General features: G+C 42.2%; 3 protein-coding genes across 3 annotated transcripts; 2 read left to right on the forward strand and 1 right to left on the reverse strand.

Moving 5' to 3' along the window:
* The first annotated feature begins 873 nt into the window (after positions 1 to 873).
* On the forward strand, positions 874 to 1,559 carry LOC111065286 (HIG1 domain family member 2A, mitochondrial). Its single transcript, XM_022353388.2, has 2 exons — positions 874 to 1,103; positions 1,196 to 1,559. Exons 1-2 carry the CDS (start codon positions 959 to 961, stop codon positions 1,363 to 1,365), a joined length of 315 nt encoding a protein of 104 aa, XP_022209080.1. The 5' UTR covers positions 874 to 958; the 3' UTR covers positions 1,366 to 1,559.
* Positions 1,560 to 2,802: 1,243 nt separating this feature from the next.
* Positions 2,803 to 5,441, forward strand: LOC111065285. Its single transcript, XM_022353387.2, has 4 exons — positions 2,803 to 2,897; positions 3,428 to 3,780; positions 3,859 to 4,174; positions 4,263 to 5,441. Exons 2-4 carry the CDS (start codon positions 3,437 to 3,439, stop codon positions 4,551 to 4,553), a joined length of 951 nt encoding a protein of 316 aa, XP_022209079.2. The 5' UTR covers positions 2,803 to 2,897; positions 3,428 to 3,436; the 3' UTR covers positions 4,554 to 5,441.
* A 5,573-nt stretch (positions 5,442 to 11,014) lies between these two features.
* LOC111065284 (calpain-C) lies at positions 11,015 to 13,330 on the reverse strand. The gene is made up of 2 exons (XM_022353386.2): positions 12,391 to 13,330; positions 11,015 to 12,314 (listed from the first exon to the last, which is right to left on the reverse strand). Exons 1-2 carry the CDS (start codon positions 13,089 to 13,091, stop codon positions 11,015 to 11,017), a joined length of 2,001 nt encoding a protein of 666 aa, XP_022209078.1. The 5' UTR covers positions 13,092 to 13,330.
* Between the last annotated feature and the right edge of the window lie 79 nt (positions 13,331 to 13,409).

A 13,409-nucleotide genomic window follows, 5' to 3' on the forward strand; every position in this document is an offset into this window, starting at 1 on the left:
GCCTCTCTCGTTTTTTCTCTCGCTCTCTCTCATTTTATAAAGAGCGAAACAATGTGAAAATAATGCAGCTGTATGTAAGCGTGTTGGTGAGGTCACAAATACCCAGCAGTCAAATTTTGTGAACGGTTTTTGAACATCCCAAGCCAAGGGTGTTTCGATAGCATTTAATTATTGCCGCTCACAGTAATTGTTGTCTTTTAAAACATGCATAGATTTATACATATTTACCATAACGATTACCGTTTATAATAAAATAAATTATATAAAATATTTGGAAAATCAATAAAATAGCTTTTTGTTAAGAAGTAGCTTTACTAGTAGCCTAAAAACCTAAAAAAGTCTGATCAGAAAATTTTGAATGGTCGTATTCCACAACAATTAGGGACCTTTCGGAAAATGCATGCATTGGGAGCGAGAAACATATATAATTTAGTTTGGATATGTAGATTGGTGGCAGAGGAGCTAATTAACCTAAACACTTGCGTTATGAAGGTGAAATGTTTAATTTTAGTGGATTCTTCATGTGATAACCATATTATAAACTATTTACTGAGCATATTTAATTAAAGTATTAATATAAAATGCCCGCAAAGCACATTTAACTCATTGTCAACCACGGGGTATACATCTCCAGGAATATTATGAAATTGAAAGAATTTTAACGCAGTTCAGGTGAATTATATTATGGTCATTTTTATCCAAGTAAAGAAGAAGGATAGGATGGATCTAAAAAGATTTTAGTGTTATTTTTTCGCGGTTTAGCCCAAGTTGTTACCTGTTTAAATAGAGGGGGTTAAGTGGGTTAAGTTCGTTCACTCACTCATGATTTTCAGTTTATCGGTATATAATTTCACAACTTTATTGGTACATTACGATATATTTGATCGATATAAATCATAGCAGCGCAGCTGCTGTATATTTTTGTTTTGACATTTTGAATTGAAAAATAACTTGAAAAATGTCGGGCAAGGCACAGATAACTCTGCCCGAAGAGGAATTGGATTGGATACAGCTGCGCCAGGACCTGGGACCCGTGATTGAGGTGGAAACCACCAAGGAAAAGCTAAAGCGCAAAATTAAGGAGAACCCGCTGGTTCCGATTGGTAAGCGGTCTGCGGCATTTCGACGCAATTTCTGTTATATAAAAACAATAATATATTAATTAATGTGCTTGCACCTCCCCGCGCCTACATAGGATGCCTGGCCACTACCGCTGCCCTGACAATGGGCCTGTATAATTTCCGCACTGGAAATCGCAAGATGTCCCAAATCATGATGCGCACACGTATCGCTGCCCAGGGATTCACTGTAGCCGCCTTAATAGTTGGCGTTGTGATGACCTATGGCGAAAAGAAATCCAACTAATTGATACAAACGAGCATTCATACCAATTGTAGCTTTAAAACTAGGCCTGTAATCATGGGCTGGTTTTTGTTTTGTTTGTTTTTTCTAAAACCCAAAATAATTAGGCGTAAATATTAGACACCATCCAAGGTGCATAAATAGATTTATAATGTATAAAATGCAGCATAATATAAATGTAAAGATGTGTGGGTAAATTATGGCCAAAGTGCTCGCTATAATATCTTTTTATAACGTACATATATGTGTAACGCGGTTCTTTCCAACACCAGCGAATACTTTTTGACTGTATCAAAATGTAATCTTTAATGTAGGATGGCAAAGACGGGAGGCCCGGCTCTCCTTGATGTGGCAGGCTACGATGACATGGACAAGACGGATAAACACTGCAATGCTCGAGCAATTAGCCTTTGGCTAAGGATGCCCTGCCGGTAACAGATGACCATGCATGCCCTGGGTTGCAGACTCCACAGACAATCAATCAATCAAATGGACTATCAGGTTTTCTTCGATTGGGTGGGTTCAGCTGGTGTGTCTGGTCACTGATTTTGATGGTTTCTGATGGATTTGATTTGGTTTTGCTGGTGATTTGGCTGCATTTTTGCGTTATGTTGCAGCTCGTACACCATTGCCACGGCATAATTATCAAATGGCAATCCAATCTTGACTTGATTCATCAGTAACTGGTTCGCCTGCTTCACAGCCAAAAGGAAGGAAGGAAGTGCCATGCTTATGGAAATAAGAAATAAAATAAGCAATTATAGGATTTAAATCCAAAGAAGATTAATTGAAGTTAATCATCCGAATGAAGTTAATGGGCCGAAGAACTTATAGATTTATTTCTGGATTAAAGAACTGCCTAAAGAATGGTTTAATGTAGGGAAATTATGAAAATATTATCATCTAAAGAAAGGGTTTGGACGAAAGAATTAAACAAGCCGTCCCTTCTTTATTCCCTATTCTTTATAGACCATCCTTTGCCAGCATTTGCTTGTGCGTGTCGAGTCGAGCATCGATATGACAGCGATGGCAGCAAGGATGTGCGCTCACCGCCAGCTTAGCTATTACAAAGTTTTAAATGCTGCACTGTCTGCTAAGGCAACGAATTCATTCAACAATTATATTAAATGAACCAAAATCTATACAAATAAATATATATCTTAATTTCCATTAATTTTTTTATTATTATAAAATAAGGACACTTAAAGCTTAGGGAGGAGATGTTTTGATGCTCCAAGCCCTCTGTTGGCTTTACTTGAAATAACAAACATTTGAAGCGCAATTCCTATACGCGCTAAAAAAGGAGATGTGTTTACAATTGTGTATGCCTGCTCCAGCCGGGGTGTGGCCTAAACAGTGGCCAAGGGTTAGATGCCAGACATTCAATAAGGGGAGATGGAGATGCGCGCGCGCACTTACGGCTCTGGTCTGGTCTGTGCTGTGCTGTGTGGGTTGGAGGATATGCATTTCGGGATAGCATAGTGTCTGGGCATTCAGTTCAGAGTAGAATTTCAATCGACACAGGACACGGAAAGGTGTGCAAAACCGTTTTGAATATTTGTTTGTTTTGTTTTTTTCCAAGTGCGCCTCTACTTATGGCATCCATTAATATATTTTGTGATCCATAAACTAAACTAAAAATTCCAACTGGCCATAATTTTGAATGGTTGTGAATGGAACTTACATTTCCGGCAGTGGAATTTTGTGCTAGAAATTAATCACTTGTATATTTAAGATTGCGTATTGGATGCACGCTATTATTATAATCTTTGGGGATAATAAGCAAAAAAAAAAAAAGTAGTCTAGTCTCAAAATATTTACGGTCGTAATAGTACGCTAGAGAAACCTACCCCCAAATTAAGGCAATGTTTTGGACCTGAACCGATACACACACCACATACACAAATATATTATACCTATTAGAGGATGTAGGTATTCCGCTATTGATTTATAGCCATGTCCTGCTTTGCGGCAGGGGGCGACTCTGCAACTCTGTCTGTTATCCCTTTACAGATACATTTATTAATGAGTTGTTTTTTTGTTTTTTTTTTGTATTTTTTGGCAGCTCTCAAAAATGAATATAGTATTGGGTAATTGTGTGGGCAGCTGCGACCAATTGGCGGGTCCGCCGCCCGATTTTATTTTATCAATGCCACCGCCACCGCTGCCATCGTTCCTGATCAGCAAACCGACAACCATTGAGACACTGATGCCGTCCAATGAGTCGCAGCCCTGCTTTGCCGCGTTCATGTGCGGACAGGGCCAGGGCCAGCATAATGACAGCAATGGCAATGCCCTGATGGAGCTGGTGCGCAGCGATACCAAAAGTCTGGAAAACATTTGGTTCTTTGTGTCCTCCTGTGTGGGCATATTCGTGCTGGGCTGCTTTCTGGCCATCATTGTCATCAGATGCAGGGAGTAAGTTTCCTCCGTTTACGTTAAACGGCAAAAAAAAAAAAGGGCGGCCTTAATTAATGGGTTACAAAATTTTTGCAGCACATTCTTCTCCTATCATGATGCAAACATCAAGCAAACGGCCATCAATGCTTTGGGTGAGGCAACCAAATCGAATGCCTTCTCCTCGGGCGGCATTTTGTATCCCTGTGCCACGGCCAATAGCAGAGATTTGCTGCAGAGTCAACTGGTGAATGACAGCCGCCTGCTGTGGGCCACTCTGACACCGCATGGCACCAGGCATTTCATCATTGAGAACTCACAGGATGGGGGCCACTACGAGTCGGTGGATTATCGCGGCAAGGCACACAGTCAGGTGTTCCGGGGCTATGCCAAGCATTCGCAATCGTTTGTCAAGGTAAATATCAGGAGTCATAGCTGATGGCTAAAGCTCTATGTTCATGGGATTTTCTCTTCTCTCCATCTCTCTCTCTCTCCCGTTGCAGTCGTTTGATAATAATGGTTTCGTTGACTATGACTATGAGGATCCCACACCATTGATGGATTCCTATCACGATGACATGGACTCCGGCTATCAGGAGCCACATGAGGTGACCGGCTCGCTGCAGCAGTGCTCGCCCATGCATGCCCCAACAACAACAACAACAACAACAGCATCAACAGCAGCAGGGAATGACACAACACCGACACATGTGAACACACTATCGATTAGCCGCAAGACCACATTGTCGCGACGCATCAGCGATGCCTCATCGCATAATGGTACAACGATGTAATGTCTGCTGGATGCCGCACGAGTTTCGTTATGTAAATTACACCGAAAAAGAGTGAGCAGGGTGCAGGTCCATCCACAACAACTACTACCAACTGCGACTACTCGTGGTACAACTACTACACATGATCGTCACAGTAATTTCGATACAGATAACAGATACAGTTACAGTTACAGAGATACTGATGATATTTTAGTCTACTCTTAAGTAAGGAAGGGGGGATACAGATGCAGATACAGATCGAAGGAGGTTTTAAGCAATACTAATGTTGATTAAGTCTAGTATACATTCGCGCTAATAGCAGAGGGCTCCTGTATCCGTGTATCGCACCAAAACAACAAAAATCAAACTAATATACGCATTGCTCGCATTCTCAATTGCTTTTTAAACTCGTACGTGCATCAAGAAAATCAAACAAAGAAAGAAAGAAAGAAAGAAACAAACAAACACACACAACACTCAACTATAAATCTAGCTACATAACTAAAATACTAAACTATAATACATAGCTACTAGAACTACTAAAAACTAATCAATTAGTTTCGGGCAACAACTACTATTGTAACTCATTACATGCATACCTATTGAACCGATTTCTCAACAAAAACAAAAAAAAAAAAAACAAAATGCTGGATTGAATAATTATACAATTTTAAACGTACACAAAAAAACAAGCTTTTAATTTTAATTGTGGCCAACAAACAAAAGAAGAGGGGTAGGAATATAATCTAAAGTTTTAATCAAATGTTGAAAATTCGTGAAAATATCAGCAGACAGCCAGCAAACAAGAAACGAAACGAAAAGTGCGGCGCGACAAATACCTAAGGCAAATTTTTAAAACAACATACACTTCATAAATGTATGATAAACAATATAATTTTGGGGTATACAAATAAAAACTATTATTATATGAGTGACAGAAGGGTATTCAAAAATTCGGCACACTTTAAAGATATTTTTAAATACATATATGGGCATTTCCATGGAAAGGTCCAACGCGACCAATAAATGTTATCTCGATAAAAGTCGAACATTTCCCTTTAGTTCTGCCTCCAATGATTGATTTATTAAAACAGATTGAAATTTAATTTGACTAAGTTTGATATAAAAACCAATTCAAATCAGCATACGTTAATTTTTGCATGGTATTTTTAATACCATTTCTTACTTGATTATTATCTGATAAAAGTTCTTGCACAAAAAATCTCCTAAAAATTCAATTTTTTTTTTTTTTTATTACGGGATTTTATTTATCGAATCTTCCCTATTAGAGACTTACGACAAGTATACAAATCTTAGCCTAATATATTTATTTAATTATTTACACTTAATTACTTAGAGTACGTCCCTAGCTAAGTATTATTGCTGGGTGGGAAGGTCTCTTCGCCGGAGTCGTGTATGGCTAGTGTGCCAAGTTAAAGACTGCGCAAGTCTATTAGGATGGGCTTGAAGCTTGGCCTGGTACTTTGCTTTCACTTTGGCAATTTCATCTTTAACTGATCCTACATTTAAGTCTTTATGGATATGTTCATTCCGTATGTACCATGGTGCCCCAGTAATAGTTCTTAGTATCTTCGATTGAGCTCTCTGGATTATTTCTAAATTACTAACGCAAGCATTTCCCCATAGCTCGGAGCCGTATGTCCAGATAGGTTTGAGAACTGCATTGTACAAAAGTACTTTGTACTCCAGTTTTAGTGGTGAACGGGTGTTTATTAGCCAATGTAGATTACTAGCTTTAAATTTAAGTAGATTTCTCTTCGCTTCGATGTGCTTACGCCAAGTAAGCCTTCTATCCAGATGAACACCAAGGTATGTTACTTCGGTGGTTTGTGGAATGTTGATATTGTTCAGACATAATGGAGGGCAAGTTTGTCTGTTTAACGTGAAGGTGACATGCTTGCACTTTTGCTCGTTTACATGTATCCGCCAGTCTGCTAGCCATTTTTCTAAGGCCACGAGATGAGATGATAAGTGATCCGTGGCCCTTCTTGGGCACTTGGAGCGACTTAATATGGCAGTATCATCAGCAAATGTCGAAGTTGTTGTTAGGCTGTTTGTCGGTAGATCTGCTGTGAATATGATATACAGTGTCGGTCCAAGCACGCTGCCTTGCGGTACACCAGCTTCAATTGGATGATATTCAGAGAGGAAATCTTTGCATCGTACTGCGAAACTTCTTTGCTGTAGGTATGACTCCATTATTCCATGGATGTTCTGTGGAAGTAATATTTTGATTTTGTGGATTAAGCCATCTAACCAAACGCGGTCGAAAGCCTGTGCGACATCCAGAAAAACAGCGGAGCAATACTCCCGTCTTCAAATGCATTTCGTATCTCAGAGGTTATACGGTTTACTTGTTCAATGGTTCCGTGTTTTTCGCGAAATCCAAATTGGTGAGTCGGGATGGCACCGTTGATGTGTAGGTGTTGTTTGATACGATTCAGGAGCAGCTTTTCAAATATCTTTGATAGGCAAGGCAGTAGGCTGATAGGTCTATATGATGATGGCTTGGACTTGTCTTTTCCGGCTTTATGGATCATTGTGATGACTGATTTCCTCCATTCTTGAGGATAATAGCCCCATTTCATCATGCTGTTGAATATCATAGTAAGAAAATACACTGCACAGCTCGGCAATTCTATGATCATTTTAGGAGAGATGAAATCGTGGCCCGGAGCTTTCTTTTGCTTTGAGATTTGGTCTTTAATGACCCTTGTGACTTCTCCTGTTTGGAATATGATAGGCGGAGTAGCTTCGGGATTGTTGGTTGGTGGGAGCACAAAGCTATTCGTTGCTGGGTGCGGTTTGAAGACGTTTTCTAGATGGACGGCAAATGTATTTGCCTTCTCTTTGTTGCTGCGAGCCCACTCTCCTGTTTGTGTACGCAAAGGTGATTCACTCTCGATTGGTGGGCATACGCCTGATTTTGCTTTCCACAGTGGGAATCGTTTGCTAGTTGGGGAGAGTTGCTCCATATAGGATATTTGAGCTCGGTTTTTTTCATCTTCTAGGGCTCTGCGTAGTAGGTGGTTGGCTATTTTTAGCCGCTCTTTCGATGCAGGTGATCTGTGTGCTTGCCACTCTCGGCGAAGCCTTCTTTTATCGCGTAGCAGCACTTCAATGTGCCTAGAAATACGACTGCTGTTGGAATGTTTATTAGATGCTAATATTGGTGTTGAGTGTTTTGCCGCCAGTGACATTGAGGAAACCAATGCTTCGACTGACCTATCAATGTCATCTTTACAATTAATGTTTGGGCAGCTATCAATATGAGAGCTTATGTACTTCCTGTATTTGAGCCAATCTGTTTTGCTAGAAGTTAGAAAGTGTGGGCGTTCCGAATGCTGTGGATGGTCGTAAAGGTGAAGTAGAATGGGCGAGTGATCCGATGATAGATCTGTTAAGTGATCTACATTAATCTGAGCTTGCAGCACCCTTCGTGTAACTGCAAAATCAATCAAGTCGGGTTGCTTGTTTGGATCTGTGGGCCAATATGTGGGCTTGCCCGGAGAGATAAAGTCTAGCTTGTTTCGTGGGGTTATTATAGCGTTATATAGTTGTCTTCCTTTCGGGTTGGTAAGTCTAGATCCCCAATGGGTGTGCTTGGCATTGTAGTCACCAGCTGCTATAAATCGGTAACCTAGTAGGTCGAAGAATGTTACAAATTCTGTTTCGGAAATGCAGAAACGTGGTGGGCAGTATACTGCGGCTAGGTTTAGGTAGCCGCTCTGAATTTCAATATGAATTGCTGTTGCCTGTAGATAAGGTGTAGCAAATGAAGGCAATGGATAATGCCTAATGCGATTCTTGATCAGAACGCCAGTACCTCCATGTGCCTTACCATCGGGATGATTTGTCGCATAGAAGTTATAGCCATTGAGGTGAAAATAGTTTTTATTTGTTAGGTGAGTCTCTGATATGAGCATGGCGTCAATGTCGTGTTGAGCGAGGAACTGTAAGAGCTCGCATTTGTGCTGAGAAATGCCATTTGCATTCCAGAAACATATATTTAGACAGGACATTTAAACAGATTTCTGTTTGATTAGGAGCTCCAGGAGGAGATTTTGGTTGCGCATAAGCTCCTGCATCGTTTGTTGTATTGCTACCATTGTATTTGTTATAGTTACCAGCATTGACTCAATTCCACTAGGCAATTGGGATGGATTAGCAGGGTATGTTGGGCAGAGATTTCTGGGATCTGATTTGATGCCTGATTCTGCATTATTCCAGCTGTGGTTGGTTGAAGTGTCGGCTTAGAGACTGAGGCGTACGACCCGTTGTTGTAACTTAACGCCTGAGCAAAAGAAACTCCTGGAGTCGTAGTTGATGGTATATATGTTAAGTTTTGTCGGACGACCGGGTTACGAGCTGCAGTTATTTGTTGGTTTAGGCGATTTTTCAATTCTTTATAGACAGGACAACCTCTATAGTTGGCAGTATGGTTTCCCCCACAGTTGCTACATTTTTTGGCAGATGGGTCCTCCTTATTTACGGGGCAGGCCTCAGTGAGATGAACATCACCACAGGCAACGCAGACTGCCCGTAGAGTGCAATAGGTTTTCGTGTGTCCATATTCCTGGCAATTTGTGCATTGGACCGGTCCATTTCGTTTGTGTGGTTCCTCAACGGTGATCCTACGGTGCAGTAGGTATTGAAGCTTGTATATTGGGTGAACTTCATTTTTCCTTATATGCATACTTTCAGGTGTCAGTTCTACTTTGAACATTGGCTGAGGAATTTTGTTTCTATTTATTATGTTCATTACCATTTTGACTTCGAAGCCCTTATCGTTAAGTCCATCTATTATCTCATTGATTGGGACTGTTGGTTCGATTCCTTTGATAACCACTTGTAATCCTTTGCTACTTTTAAGTTGGTAGGTGTAGTAATTCATTTTTTCATTTTCGAGATATTTCGCAACTGATCGATAGTTTTGTTCGTCATTGACTTGTATTTTTGTTTCATTTATATTACCCCTTTTTATGTACGTGACATGGAATGTGTTTGCGCCAATTGTATCAGTTATTTTTTTGACCAGTTCAGCACAATTTGCCTGTCGAACATAAATAGGTGGCGGTCTTAATTTTTTGGCCTTGGGTGTTTGGGTGATCTCATCTTCGTTTGGGACACTTAGTATCGCAAATCTATTGTTTGCTAGTGCCTTATGTGGCACAGTGTTCTCGGTTATTTTAGTTATTTTGGATGCATTGTTGTTCTTCACATTTTGTGGGCTCAATTTTCTTTTGATTTGCACATAGCGATCGAGCCCAGTCTGAATTAACGCTCCGTTAGCATTTTTTGAGCTTATTGGTTGGGAGAGTTGGGGCTTGTCGCAGTGGGTCGACAGTATCGGGCGCTGGGCAATTGCAGTGGTTGTTGTTGTGGTTGTTGTCGTTGTTGTGGTCGAAGACACAGTTTTGAGCGAGGGCATTGTACTAGTTGTTGTCGATATTAGCAAATCGCTGGTTAGGCAGTACGAGTCGGGGGATGGGCACTGAGCACTCCATGACCCACTTTGCAATGCAGGGGAGAGAGCGTGCTCTCTCCTCGTTCACTTGCAATGATGCAGTTTTTGTTGGTACTGCTGCCTTTGGCGAGCGTATAGAGAAGTACGCGTTGCTTTTTGCTTGCGAGAGCCGACGCTCGTCTTGTTGTTGTTGCCGGGCTTGGCTCATTTTGGCTTTGCTTACAGTGCTTGTGTTCCTTACCGAGCTTGTGCTCTTAAACGTTGACACTTGTTCTTTTCTATTATTTCTATTAGTCTTTATTACTCGATTGGATGGTATTCATGGGCAGCACGATCGCTAGTACCCATCCTCCCGAGCGCTTTTTTTTCGCGAATTTAATCGCGATTAATTGACTTTATTGAATTTTCACCGCGGAGCGATTAAAAAATACATCTGTAGTCGTTGACGGTTGATTTGGTAAAAATTCAATTAACTAAAAAAAATATGTGCAAATATTTTTAAATTATTATCAACCCAATAAAGTGTTTTACCAAACATTAATAACGAAAAAAAAGTACAAAACATTTTTGGCTAAATATCAAAATCATTTTGAAGGAGACATCAATGCACAACATTCTACAACTATACAAATGGAATTAGTGGCGTAGGAAATGCCCATAACATAAATTGCATTAAATTCACAAATAATTATTTTACGTCCACACAGATTTAATGATAAATAATTTGAAGAGAAAACAGAGCTATAAAAATCCAAAAATTATTATTATGCGTGCCGGAAAAGTATTCAAAAAAAAAAGGAAGTCGCAACACTTTAAAGAATATTTACAAGGTGAGGCAAAGAAGAACACCCAGAGAAGAGACTTGGTCACTTTAACGTTTCGTTTCTTGTTTGCTGGCTGTCTGCAGGAAAAGAATCAAACTTATTGTAAGTTTTCTAGCCACTACTTCTACTCTCTCTTCTCTCCTTAGGGCAGCTGCAATCAGCAGCTAAAATCAGCAGCTTAATATACTCTTGATCCAGTCATGCAGATGCACCTCGATAACATTCACCTGGCTGTAGTTCTTCAAATGGAACTGATTGAATGCCGTCGTCAAGTGTATGACGGCCGAGACAAAGTCACTGAGTCGCAGGGTGCCATCCTTGCGTATATAACGCTGTATGAGGCAGTTCATGATGTCGGTGCTCAGCTGAAAGCCAATGTCACAGAGTGCATCACGCAAACGTTCCGCTCGCAAAATGCCAGCCTTCTCCTTGGTGTACATCTTGAAGACGCCCTGCCAGGACTTGAGATTCACCATAAACGTCTTGAACTGCTGAAATGTGATGCGTCCATTGCCGCTCTTGTCCTGCAAGGCAATCACCTGACGGCAAATGTCGATGTTGGCACAGCCCTTGATATAGTCATTGGGCAGGCAGGCCTCCAGCAGTTCGTGCAGCTCAAAGCAGTTAATTGTCTTGTTCTCATCCGCCAGCTGCATGTACACCGGCTCGTACTGGCACACGCTCTTGATCTTTTGTATGCTGTCCTCGCTCTTGAGCGCCGGAAACGGGTCCAGCAGTATCATCGTTTGGGTCTCCAGGCAGGACAGCCGCAGCGCAGAGGTGCCCAGTATACGAATGGTGAAGTGTGCCTCCTCCGCCGGCTCGTATGTCGTCGGTATGAGCACATAATGGCCCGCCTCCAGCTGTGTGTGGTAGCTGACATGCCGTGTATTGCCATAGTCCGAGTTCAGGAAGCTCACGTGATTCTTAAAGAAGTCCTTTTGCAGGCACTCGTTTAGGTTGTACTCACGATTCCAGGTGTACATCGTGAAGCCAATGACCTTTGGCTCAACGGCCGTATGCTGATTGAGGGCTATGACAACGTCCTGTTTCTCCTGCACGGAAACAAGCAGCTGTGGATTGATGTGAAATGACTCATGATTGCGACAGCCGCCGGCCGTGACGCCACGCTTCCACTGGCCCTGGTACATCTTCATTTTCCAATGCAGCGGCCGATTCTTGAGCATCTCCTCATCATTGGCCGTCTCACTGTCCAGATAGACAATCTCCAGGGCGGTGAATATTTGTACAAAATCATAGAACGACATCCAAAATTCGCCCAGATTCAATTGATTGAGCAGCCGTGCCCGTTCCCCCGATGAGACGCGCTCCCAGGTCTTAGACAGTGGCGACCAATCGCCCAGAAAGTTGGTTTTATCCCCAAATGGCTTGCACGAAAATGTATCCTTTACGCAAATCAGCTGCACCGAGTCCCCCATGAGGGTCTCCACTTTGTCCAGGCTGGAAAGTCTGCAAAAGGAAACCCCACACAGATAAGACCTGAATATGAATACTCTGATATACTGATAAATGGGCTGTGGCCTACCTGTAGTTAACATTCACCAAAATGCCATTTGGCAAACGTTCGGCAATGTTTTTCTTCTGCACCGAGGAGGCCTTAACCGCCAGGCAGGTGACAATGCATGTGGAGGCCAGCTGATCCTTGAGCGTTTGCGGCCTTATGGTATCGGCCACAATGGGCATACACTTGACCACGCCGCCAAGCAGATCGGTGAGTCCATCCGAACGAGTGCCATATTTGAGCGCCTCATACGAGCCATGCAGCTTGGCAATGGCCTTCTCCAGCAGAGCCGCCCAGAAGCAGTTCGAAGACTGGGGCTGCATAAAGGCCAGCCGTCCGTTTATGGTGGGCAGACGATCGTCGACCAGAACCTCGACCCATTCGCCACACCACCACAGGCGAAAGCGATAGATGCCCTGCGATTTGTTGAGACTCTGATCGGCGGGCACCACGCGATAGAAGAGATTCCGCAACGAGTAGAGTACCCCCAGGCAGGAGACCAGCCAACGATCGCCCATCTTGCCAGGCACCACATCGAATTCGGCATTTTCATTGAGAAACGAGGCCTGGGCATTGTTCAGCTCGGCAATACGCTTCCACTGGAACGTGAATGGGGGCGTTTGGTAGTAGAAGACGGACGATTGCACTGCGGGGAAATCGCCGTCTTCCCAGAGTACGTTCTTCGTTCGACAATCACTTATAATGCGCTCATATTTTGATGCCATTTTATATTTGTGCTGTCTGTGCTGTTGCTTGTATATATGTCCATGGGTGGCTGCTGCTGCTGTTCACATTATATTCCACCGATCCGTTGCCTAAATCTCGCTAAATCTCCGCCACTTGTTGTAATCGAAGTGAAAGTTAAAGAGCTGCATTAAAATATACACAGAGACAGTGCCAACTAGCCTAAGCCTAGCTTTAGTTCGTATCGGATCTGGTTCGCTCGTGCGAGCCGTTTTAATTGGGCGCCCACCCCCCTCCCACCTGGCGAGAATCACGACCAGATCTGGTCTTCACTAGTTCCAGATCGCATGAGAACGGAA

Source organism: Drosophila obscura, unplaced genomic scaffold, assembly GCF_018151105.1.
Source record: "Drosophila obscura isolate BZ-5 IFL unplaced genomic scaffold, ASM1815110v1 contig_73, whole genome shotgun sequence".
NCBI classification, from domain to species: domain Eukaryota; kingdom Metazoa; phylum Arthropoda; class Insecta; order Diptera; family Drosophilidae; genus Drosophila; species Drosophila obscura.

Coding starts and splice junctions, on each gene's coding strand:
- LOC111065286 (XM_022353388.2), top strand. CDS start 959: ATGTCGGGCAAGGCACAGATAACTCTGCCCGAAGAGGAATTGGATTGG. Junction 1,104..1,195: donor GAACCCGCTGGTTCCGATTG/GTAAGCGGTCTG, acceptor GCGCCTACATAG/GATGCCTGGCCACTACCGCT.
- LOC111065285 (XM_022353387.2), top strand. CDS start 3,437: ATGAATATAGTATTGGGTAATTGTGTGGGCAGCTGCGACCAATTGGCG. Junction 3,781..3,858: donor ATTGTCATCAGATGCAGGGA/GTAAGTTTCCTC, acceptor AAATTTTTGCAG/CACATTCTTCTCCTATCATG. Junction 4,175..4,262: donor ATTCGCAATCGTTTGTCAAG/GTAAATATCAGG, acceptor CTCCCGTTGCAG/TCGTTTGATAATAATGGTTT.
- LOC111065284 (XM_022353386.2), bottom strand. CDS start 13,091: ATGGCATCAAAATATGAGCGCATTATAAGTGATTGTCGAACGAAGAAC. Junction 12,315..12,390: donor TTGGTGAATGTTAACTACAG/GTAGGCCACAGC, acceptor TTCCTTTTGCAG/ACTTTCCAGCCTGGACAAAG.